Genomic DNA, 10,937 nt, shown 5'->3' on the forward strand with positions numbered 1-10,937 from the left:
ATTTGACCACAAAGAGTGAAGATGACGTCAGCGAGCAGGTGCTGCCTAGCGCCACGCCGCTCGTAGGTTACGGCCCTAGCGGCAGAAGGTATGAACTAGAACGTGGGCGCTGGAAGAGGTGCTCTCTGGGCAGGTCAGGAGTGTAGTAGGTCATGGCATAGACACCCTGCAGCCAGCAGTCTGCATGTGAATTGATTGAAACAGCGTAGCGTTAAACAAACATTATAAAAGTAAAAAAATACTTTTAAAATTATTCTGATTTTTTGTTTACTTATAATGAAGAATAACATTTTCATTGACAAACTATCAGATCCGCAGCTGCGGTCGACCCTTGTTGCTTGCTGTGTGCGACCAGCGTTTGACCAGCTGTAGCGCACGTGTGTAGATGTTTTCTTCAGCATTGCAAGATGATTACCCACGTTCGAGTCCGGTACGAAGATGATAAAAAAATTGGAACGGTGCCAATAGAAGACGTTAAAGATTTCTTCCCCCGTCACCAGCAAGACTTCAAGTCCAAATCCCTCTATTTAGTCAAATGGACGGACGACAGTGGAGACAGCGATTACTATAGGGCCCGGATTCTGGCACTGGGAGGTAAGCCTGCTTTTGTTTGATATGTTGCCGGCGAAATGCATTCTCTTTGGCCTGGCTGACTGCTAAGCACTGTTCACCGTTAGTAACTACAAAGTATTTTATCGATAATCTCCACTAGCATAGTTCATTTTGTTAATTTACCGCGTGCAATCGCAAATAAGTATGGTGTCATTATTAATTTATGCATATACCTGAAAACTCTACGGAGATGACGCTGGTATTTACCTGGCCGCAGAGAGATACCAACAGCGTCGGGTATATCAGCCTGGAGTATATAAGGCCCTTTTGCGGTAGGACGCGCCTTTGTTTGTGGCACTGCAGCTTTTATACCTAATGACAAGGTCTATACGCTACTATTTCGCTCGCGGCATATGACGTTGTGTTACAACGGTACTTAAGCATTCACACGAGGTTCGATGGTTAATTTACAATGCAATAAAACTAATAAAAGTGCATGCTAGAGATCGTGAAATGTGCACGCGTCAGAGGATGATGTGACACTAACTCAGTAAATGTTAATGTTGCAATCCGCCCTCACGTTTTCCAGAATCGGAGGACTTCGCGGAGACAGAGGCCAGAGAGAGAACGCGTATTCCGAAGAGGGTTTATTCGCCGGCGTCTTCGGACTACGAGAATGAAGCGGAGGTAAATTATTATCTAAACCTCCTACAAAAGGTCCTGTCAACACTTGTGTAAACAGTGTGTAACAAGTTATTTTCTATTTTCGCCCAGAGCCCTATCAAAGAAAAAACGAAAAACAAAACAACAAGTGGTGCAGAGGCACGCCTGCTTCAGCTTTTAAAAAGCAAGAAAGAAAATATGAAGAGGCAGGCGAAAAATCAAGATGGGCCACATTCTAAAAAGCACCACAAAGAAGCAATGGACAGTGGGCGCCTTCAGAGGGCTCATGAAACCATTGATAACCTTGAAGAGCAGGTAGAGAAAAAATCTACCATCATTCGCCAACTGCGAAAACAAAATGAAGAAAAAGACAGGGAGATGGCTCAACTCAGAAGACTGAATATGGAGCTTCAGGACAAGGTTATTTCTGCACTGGAAGACATGAAAGGTATGAAGCAGAAAATGTCTTCATTGTACTGATTTTGTGCTGTGAAAGCATTAATGCCATTCTTCTGACATTTAGCAGTGTGTACAGCTTGTTACCATAAAACGTTCGGCAGTCTTTAAGTGAAGATATTTCGAGTTTAGACTGCAAATGGCTATTGTTTACAGCTGTTTGATGAAATTTAATGAAAATATTTTGTCAGCTCTTTTTCCTCTCTGGGCAATGCAAACAGCACGGCACCTCATGTATAAATGCAGGCTGCAGAATTATGAAAAGGATCATGGATGGCAGCCAGTCGAGCCCCTCCGTGTCTGAGGATCTACAAGACACCTTGACAGAGCGAGCCCTTCGCCCAGGTTCATCCAATCCGCAACCGAATGACAGTGAAACAATGGTATTCTATCTGGAATGTCAATAATGTGCAGCTGTCCAAATTACAAACAACTGTTCTTTTGAAAGCATGTTAAAATAATATAAAGCAAGATTGAGCATTATAGATTACTTGTCATAGAAGTTTGTCTCTGCACAGCTGAGCAAGACATTCCAAAAAGAGTTCAGTGATCATTATAGATATGTGTAAATTTTAAGCAGAACTTATGAACAACCAAAAAAAATGAATTTCGTTGTCAGCAACACAACTTACTAAAACAACTTCACTAACGTACTTGTTGGACAGAAATATTAAGGAATACACTTGGCCTTGTCTGCTGCTGTTTTAGCCATCTCGTGCTGCGCGGATTCAGCACAACCTCACTGAGAAGGTGCAGGCACTTTGTAAACTGGTCTTGCACAAAGGCTGCACTTTCTCTCAATGAATACTGTGGTGCTGACACCACCATGTGCAGTTCATAGAAAGAATGCTAGAGTGCAGCACCACAAAACTGGCTGACAAAGTGCTGGTGAAATGAATAGACCTTTGTTGTTTATGATATGCAATACAGGTTGCACTGCACATGGATGCCTTCAGAATGCATATGTTCCGTGCAGGTGGACATTGGACGAGGGCTTATGGTCAAGAAAGGTGCATGGGAACATGTGCAGTCCCATCATAAGGATTCCTTATTTGTCAAGGACCTGCTAGTCACCATCTGGTCGAAAGACAACCTTAAGGAGCGCTCCCTGCATGGTTGGTTATAATACAAAAGCATAGTGTGTGTCAGTTGGTAACGGGGGAATTCGTTGTTGTGGATATCTGTTATGCAGGAAAACATTGTCCACGGTACCCTAACCGTCCACGCAAGGCTCCCCTAACACCGTGGAAGTTGGACGTAATGCGTGGTAAGTGTGCAGACAGTCTCTTGGAATGCATATTGAACCAATCTTATTCTTAGTACATGAAATCACAGCAAAGCTCGGTTGCAATTGAGTCTATTTTGAAGCCACTACAAACTTTACTGTCTGCTTTGACTTCAGTTATGAACACAATTTTACATAAACTATGTAGTTGTAAAAATGTGACCCAACACCTTGCCTCTTACTTACTATTAAATTCATTTGTTTTAGTCAGGAGTGCAGGCAGGTGAAAGTCTTAAGTCTCTTAAATGCACTGGTAGTTCAAAAAGATAGTCGAAAAAAAGAAAAGCCAACAATAGAGCTAGTGTGTAGACTGCCAGCATTTTTTTCATCATAACTTATATCTCTTTCATAAAAAATGACAAAAAAAGAAATAGTGTTCTCTGCTTTCTTCCTGCACTATATAAATCCACACAGTTACATGGTGCGAGTGGAGAGCTGTGAAATGTTACTTTTTTAGATTATTTTTGTGCATGTGCACGCTAAGTTCGCAGTTTCCTTTTTCTAATAAATGCTGGAACGGAACACTTTTGCTAACTGGAGAATGCTTTCTGTATTGTTCAAGCCTGTGCTGCTAAGGCATATTCTAGGCCATTCAGCATATAACACTTCATTGCATCAAGAAATATGACTAAAAGTTCAATTTTGAACTTTTGTGTTCTTAAAGTAATATCGATGCTATTAGTTCTTTAAGCAGCTGGTTTCTTCAAGGCTATTTATTGATAATTTTTGTTGTTTCAGACTGCTACAGAGCACGTCTGGAGCATCAAGGCGTGCCTGCAGGAGTACTGCCGTTGGCAGTCAAACAGATGAACCACTTCATTGTTGAGAAGCTTTCAGATATTGAGAAGCTTGCCAAGCGGTAAGATAAGTGTGTTCTTTGTGTCAAAGGACTCCCCCCCCCCCTTTTTTTAAGAGAAACTTGGCCATATTCATCTGCTTGCAACATGCATGTACAGAAAGAGAAGACTGCATTGGATGGCATTAGTTAAGGTGTTTCACAACGTCAGGGGTGCAACAACCGAAATAACATTTGGAGCAGTAGAAGCTTACTTTCGGAACACTTAAATGCAAATTTAGGGCTGGTTGTAAGAAATAACATTTATTTTTTATCACAAAAGACCAAATTTGGAGGAAAGAAGACTTACATTCAGAAAAAAAAAGTATGTTCAAGTTTTTCAACTTCACCTAAATCCTGCAGAGTAAGCGTGAGCCCTGCCATTTCAATAAAACTAGCATTTCGATCTACCCCACTGGGCAAACAATGATAAAGTCTGCATTAGCACTTGCTGCATCTGCCTAATCCTTTGACAGAAACCGTAAATGAAAATGTAGATCTGCGAATTGGGGGACCTTGAAATTCAAGGGATTTGTGAAACTGAGGAGTTGAGGTGGCGAAAAAAAAAAACCTTGCGCAGTTTTTTTTAGGGTGACAGAAGTGTCATACGCTGCTCCAAATAATTGCCAGTAACTTTTTCAGGCATCAGCGATTATACTAGTGCTCACAATTATGCTGTAGTATTCACGCATGAGTAATTGAACAAAATTTGCTGTCCCGTGAGTTGCTAATAGCCCCTTCCAAATCGTAATACGCATTTTCGCAGGGCACCGGTGTATAGCAAAGAAGGTAGTTCAAGTAGCGTTCTGCACAGATTAGAACAAGACAAAAAAATTTTTTTCGAACACCGCCATGCCCCTCCCCCTTTTTTTTATGGGTGTTAGGTTTAGGGCACAACATCTCGGCTTGTCCCAAGGCACATTCTACCTGATCAAGTAACAACGGCGCATGCTCGTTGGTCCCACAACAGCACCAAATATTGCCGAGATGACAAAATGCTTTATGTGCCGTTGCTATGGCGACCAACATGGTCACCAGCAATGCTGGTGTTCGCAGCACGTTGACTGTTCGGGCACGGAAAACGCGGTATGTGCTCCCTGCTCTAGTTGCTAACATGCCATAGCTGCTTTTGCTGACTAGGAAGTTCATATTTCCCGCTAAGCATTCATGGCTACGGCAATGCATTTTTGTCTTGAAGTTGCGTCGTCCAGCGGATAGGTATTTGTTGCAGTCAGCGGATCGATGCGCACGGTTTTGTTACTTTATCTGGTCGATCGCGTCTCGCGAGTGCCCTGCCCTAATGGGATTAAGGTTAGCGTGGTTAGGTTACCATGGTTTAAGGTTAGAGTCTGTGCTCTTGGATTGATTGATGACTGAAACTGCAGGAGGGCAACGTACGCGGCCTCCATTTCTCGCTGAAATTAGCACAACTGAGAAAATTTGGAGGCTCGTCTGGCATTTTGGCGCAGCGTGGCGCAATATGGTTTTGGCAGCTCGGCGCAAAAGCGGGGAATTGTATCAAATTCGCGTAATTGGCACAGCTGTTGTACCCCTTCAACATGCATAGCTATTTTTATGTTAATGTTTTTATGTTAAATCACATCTAGACTTGGAAGAATGTAAGCCATTGTGTGGCTGACTAAATGTATAAATTCTGCAAAACATTTGCAGGGCGAAGGACAACCAGGGCGTTGCGGAAGTTTAACGGAGGAGGACCATTGGTGCATTTTCTAAATAGTGTAAATATTATGGAATGTGTGAATAAATTTTCATTCTTTCATATTTTTTTTTTCTCTACCATTGTTTTTATCTTGTATGTGCATGCATTTGAGTGTGCATTAATGTCACATTCACACTAGGTAATCCAGCCTGTGCTGTTTCCACTGTGTTGTGAAATTGCAATTAATGAAGTGCAGTGTGATGACAGCCAGCCTTCTACAGGATTGTCATTTTCTACTTGCATCCGCAGAAATGTGATAATCATGTTTATAGGTCAGCCAAGAGACTGCAATTACTACACTACTACTTAGCTTCAGTTGGCTCTCTCTGTATACCAACCACTGGCTGGCTGAAATGCAGTTAGCAATTTAGCGTCAACCAAGTGCTTACCAGAAACTAATGGCCAGCCATATTAAATTGGCTTACCAGGTAGAATGGTGACTGGCTAAACACCAGCTTTTGTCACTGGGCCAATCATCTGGATACATGCAGTGCAGCTTGGTCGAAGACCAGAGAGTCACAACGCAGACGAGCGCTTGTCTGTGTTCTTTGTCTAAGTTCGCGCTGCATGTATCCAAGTATGTATCAACTAGCCCAACTCAACCTTTTATTGAAACATATGGAATCATTGGAGTCTCAATTACCATCAAAGTGCTGACCATTTGCAACAATGTGGGAAGTCATGTGGTTACCAGCCACATTGAATTTGCTTACCAACTAGAATGAATTGGGGGCTGTTTGGAATGCCAGTTACGATCAGTGGGCCAAACATCTGGAACCACAGGATTACCAGTTAGCTTCAACGGGTTAGTCTACTGAGACCTGCCGGGCAACCACGTGCCTACCATTAATTTTCAATGGGTTGACCATTTCAGGTCAACGGGTTTTCTATTCACCACCAGTTGGCTTCAACAGGTCAGCCTATTCACACCAAGTGGACAACCACCAGTATACCATTTAGTATAAATGGGTTGACCATTTTAGGTCAATGGGGTTTCCTATTGACCACCAGTTAGCTTCAACAGGTCAGCCAATTCACACCAGGTGGACAACCACCTGCATACCATTTAGTATTAATGGGTTGACCATTTGAGGTCAATGGGGTTTCCAATTGACCACCAGTTAGCTTCAACAGGTCAGCCAATTCACACCAGGTGGACAACCACCTGCGTACCATTTAGTCTTAATGGGTTGACCATTTGAAATCAACGGGATATTTAATTGACCACCAGTTAGATTCAACGGGTTAGCCAATTCACACCAATTGGACAACCACCAGCGTACCATTTCGTTTTCATGGGCTGGCCATGTGAGGCCAAAGGGGCTACCAGTTTGTCACCAACCAATTTCAAATGGTGCGCACCATTGCAACTAACTGGCAATTGCTCAGCACCAGCCACACTTAACTGGTAGCCAATGGGGTCCCCTGTTGAACCAGTTGCATTGAAGTGGTGAGCCACTTGGATCCCCCTTTGGAATATAAGGGTTTACCCATTGATTCGAACGGGATAATGTTCAATGGGTGGCGAAAATCCTACTGGTCCAACACCCATTGATTTTAAATGGAAATTTTCCAGTTGGACCCATTGAATATTTTTGACTGGGAATGGGGGAAGAGCGTTGGGCTAGGAAGGTTTTCAGCTACTTGTACATGAAGAATGTCGATACAAAATGTAGGAAGCGAACCCGAAAAGTGAGAGGTAAATACCTAAAAAACAGCAGGGGGCCAAACCAAAAAGAATTATCGGTTTAGAAGAAGGTGAAGGAAGCTGAGATCGATACGTGGAGAATTGGCGTGCTTAAGAAGTCCGCACTAGAGACCTATCGAACCTTTAAGCAGGAAATTGCCAAGGAAAGCATCTATGATAATACTCGGGGTAGTTCTCTACTGTTTGAGGCCCGGACAAGAGTACTGCGAACCAAGACATATCGGGCCAAATACGAAGGGGTAGACACAGTATGCAGTGTGTGTGGAGAGGAAGAAGAAACTGCCGAACACTTGATAATGTTCTGTAAAGGGCTTCACCCTATAGTTCAGGATGATGGCGCTGCGTTTTTCAAAGCACTGGGGTTTAGGGACCGGGAGGGCAAAATAAACTTTAAGCGGGTACACTTAACTAAATGGAGGTTATCTGATTTGTGGCTAAAGTCAAGGCACGAGTGAGAATTAAACTCTTCACTGCAAAGTACGAATCCTCAAACTCTTTTTTAAGGAAAAAAAATAAATATAGTTTTTGGTTCATTAGGTATTACGGCTTGGTGGCGCTAGCCACCGCCCGATCTAAAGGGTACAGCCAAAACCATCCACCCATCCACTAAAGATCTCAAAAGTGTCTGCATTTGAAGCGCGCGCGCCCGAGCCTGCGAAAGCGTGTAATTGCTCGTTTTAGCGCGTTTAATGTGTTTCTGAGCCTTTATCAGTGAACGCGCCTGCTACATTCCATGGTGCACGAGTAAATATGCAGGCACACCAAAATTGCGTCGATACATTCACTGTTTCAAGAACCTGTCGACCCAGAGAAGAAAAAAAAATGTTAATTGGAATTTGCATGCTTTTGCCTATAGCTTCTTACTCAATTAGCGCATTGAGCTGCGTTACATCATAAGTGGCTACTGGCGAACTACAAAGACAGGAGAGGTATTGAAACCGTGATTAAATAATACGCTCGTTTTGTCAGCAGTCCCTGCAATATCCTGAGCACAGTGTTCCTCATATGAGCCTACATGCGCTCGATTGTTTCATGGGAAACCCAAGTATAAGTAACATTGTCACAACATTAATTGGTGACGTTTCTGTTTTATAATGCCAGTTTTGCGTAATATAAAAACTATTGTTTTTCGAAAGGCTTAATACATATTGAACTTATTAAAAGCAACACAAAAACATATTAAAAAGTGCCAATTATATATATAGCCCATCTACAGCTTAAATTGTACTGCTTTTCAAATATTTTATTGGCGTAACACCACTGCAAGCGACCAAATTTATGACTATGTTTTGTATCATAAGCGTAGTTCCATTATTTAGCGTGAAAAGTGTAGGCAGGCAGGGAAGCATCTAATTTTGAGAATGTTACACTCCTTGTATATGTACAAGTGAACGCGCGCACACACACACACACACATATATATATATATATATATATATATGTGTGTGTGTGTGTGTGTGTGTGTGTGTGTGTGTGTGTGTGTGTGTGTGTGTGTGTGTGTGTGTGTGTGTGTGTGTGTGTGTGTGTGTGTGTCCACGTCCGGTACGGCAGCAACCAGGTTCTCTTTTTTAATCCAGACGCACAAGCCAGAAATCCAGCCCGCGTGACATACGATAATGATCACTACGATGGTTTGGTCATACAGATGAAGATGAAGTACATAGTCAGCGCTCACACTATTTTCCCCCTTAGCGAAAGAGGGCAGCAAGTTAGAAAGGGTTGGGACGCCGAATATATCGTTTCAGTCGAGAGACGTGAGCGATCTCGGTGTGGCGGCAACGACGATCAGAAGCCGCGTTGGCAGGAGCAACGCGATAGTTGACTTCAGATGTTCGTTCCAGGACGGTGTATGGACCGATATATCGGTGAAGGAATTTTTCGCAGAGCCCAGGTACACGAACAGGTGTCCACAAAAGTACTTCATCGCCTGGGCGGAACACAACAACTCGACGCTTCGCATCAAGGTCGATTTTTCTCTTGTCCTGAATGGTAGCAGTGTTGGCGCGGGCGATTTCACGGCAGCGGGCGACGCGAGCGGCGAACTCTTCCGGGAGAGATGAAGATGGATTGAAAGATGTGGACAAAAAGGTGGTGTCCAGAAGAAAAGTTGGTACACGGCCACACACGAGAAAAAAAGGGCTGACATTCGTTGTACGCTGTATGGCAGTGTTATATGCGAACGTGACAAAAGGAAGTATTGTGTCCCAGTTTTTGTGATCTGGTTGCACGTACATAGAGATCATGTCGGACAAAGTTCGGTGAAAACGCTCAGTGAGACCATTAGTTTCTGGGTGATACGCTGATGTGGTCTTGTGGACGGTGTTAGAGGCCTGTAAGACTTCAGCAAGGACGTGTGAAAGAAATGTCTTGCCATGGTCACTAAGAAGCACACGTGGTGCGCCATGTCGTAAAATAATGGCGCGAAGGAAAAAAATCGGCTACTTCAGAGGTAGCACCAGATGAAAGAGCTGCCGTCTCCGCGTAGCGAGTAAGGTGGTCTACGGCAGTAACAATCCAACGGTGACCGGCTGGCGTAAGCGGAAGAGGTCCGTATAGATCTATGCCCACAAATTCAAAGGGAGTGGACGGGCACGGCAGTGGTTGCAATGGCCCCGCGGGAAGAGATGTGGTACGTTTTCGGTGCTGGCATGACGCGCAGGAAGCGACGTACTTGGCGACAGAAGTGGAGAGGCCAGGCCAAAAGCAGCGAGTCCTGAGGCGGTCGTAGGTCTTGTGGAACCCTAAGTGGCCAGCTGTCGCATCGTCATGAAACGCTTGTAGAACTTCCAGACGAAGTGAGCGTGGAATGACGGGAACCCATTGGCTACCGAGAGGATGGTATATTGGCCGACATAATGTTCCCTCTTGAAGCTTGAAACGGGCAAGTTGTCGTCTTAGGCGGCTGTTTGGAGCACGCGATAAGCCAGTGAGCCGATCGATGATTGTGCGGCAGTAGGTATCGGCATGTTGGAGCGAGGCGAGATCTGTGGACGAAAGAAGGTCCGCCGAGGCAACTAACTGTTTCGAAGCAGCAGCCGTCTGTTTGGTCACTTTGGCGGGTGGTGACGAACAGATGGAAGGTGACACTTCGGCGCTTTGCGAGAGCGGGCAACGGGACAAAGCATCGGCATCTTGGTGCTCTCGGCCCGACCTATATGTGACGCTGTAGTCATACTCTTGCAATCGTAGTACCCAACGGCCAAGGCGTCCCAAAAAATTTTGGGAGACGATAACCAACACAGAGCATGATGGTCAGTCACTATTGTGAAATGCCGGCCGTATAAGTAAGGACGAAACTTTTGTATGGACCACACGATGGCGAGACATCCTTGCTCAGTGATGCTGTAGTTTCGCTCAGCAGGTGACAGAGTACGGCTCGCGTAGGCCACGACTTGTTCTTCGGAAGCATGGTTCCGAAGAAGAAGGACAGCACCGATGCCAAGTCCACTTGCGTCAGTGTGTAACACAGTAGGTGCTGCAGGGTCGAAATGGCGAAGCACTGGCCGTGATGTGAGGCATCGCTTGAGGGTGCGAAAAGCGACTTCGCAGTCATCCGACCAGACGAAGGGTGCGCTCGTGGTCAGAAGTTTGTGCCGAGGAGCCGCAATGGTAGCGAAATCACGTACAAAGCGGCGGAAATACGATGCTAAGCCAAGGAAGCTGCGGAGGTCTTTCTGTGTGGTTGGTGTGGGAAAGTGCAGTACCGTGGCAACCTTGT

At 44.5% G+C, this 10,937-nt stretch overlaps 1 protein-coding gene across 1 annotated transcript; it reads left to right on the top strand.

The window, feature by feature from the left end:
• Positions 1-160: 160 nt before the first annotated feature.
• On the top strand, positions 161-5,578 carry LOC119174364 (uncharacterized). The gene is made up of 8 exons (XM_075890559.1): positions 161-594; positions 1,142-1,239; positions 1,327-1,663; positions 1,918-2,054; positions 2,648-2,786; positions 2,864-2,938; positions 3,695-3,815; positions 5,463-5,578. The coding sequence occupies exons 1-8, from the start codon at positions 408-410 to the stop codon at positions 5,494-5,496; spliced, it is 1,128 nt and encodes a 375-aa protein (XP_075746674.1). The 5' UTR covers positions 161-407; the 3' UTR covers positions 5,497-5,578.
• The last annotated feature ends 5,359 nt before the right edge of the window (positions 5,579-10,937 follow it).

This window comes from Rhipicephalus microplus, chromosome 3, assembly GCF_043290135.1.
Source record: "Rhipicephalus microplus isolate Deutch F79 chromosome 3, USDA_Rmic, whole genome shotgun sequence".
NCBI lineage: Eukaryota > Metazoa > Arthropoda > Arachnida > Ixodida > Ixodidae > Rhipicephalus > Rhipicephalus microplus.

Excerpts from the sequence above, each read along its gene's own strand:
- LOC119174364 (XM_075890559.1), top strand. The coding sequence starts at position 408 with ATGATTACCCACGTTCGAGTCCGGTACGAAGATGATAAAAAAATTGGA. Across the intron at positions 595-1,141 it reads CCGGATTCTGGCACTGGGAG|AATCGGAGGACTTCGCGGAG; the intron begins GTAAGCCTGCTT and ends CACGTTTTCCAG. Across the intron at positions 1,664-1,917 it reads TGCACTGGAAGACATGAAAG|GCTGCAGAATTATGAAAAGG; the intron begins GTATGAAGCAGA and ends GTATAAATGCAG.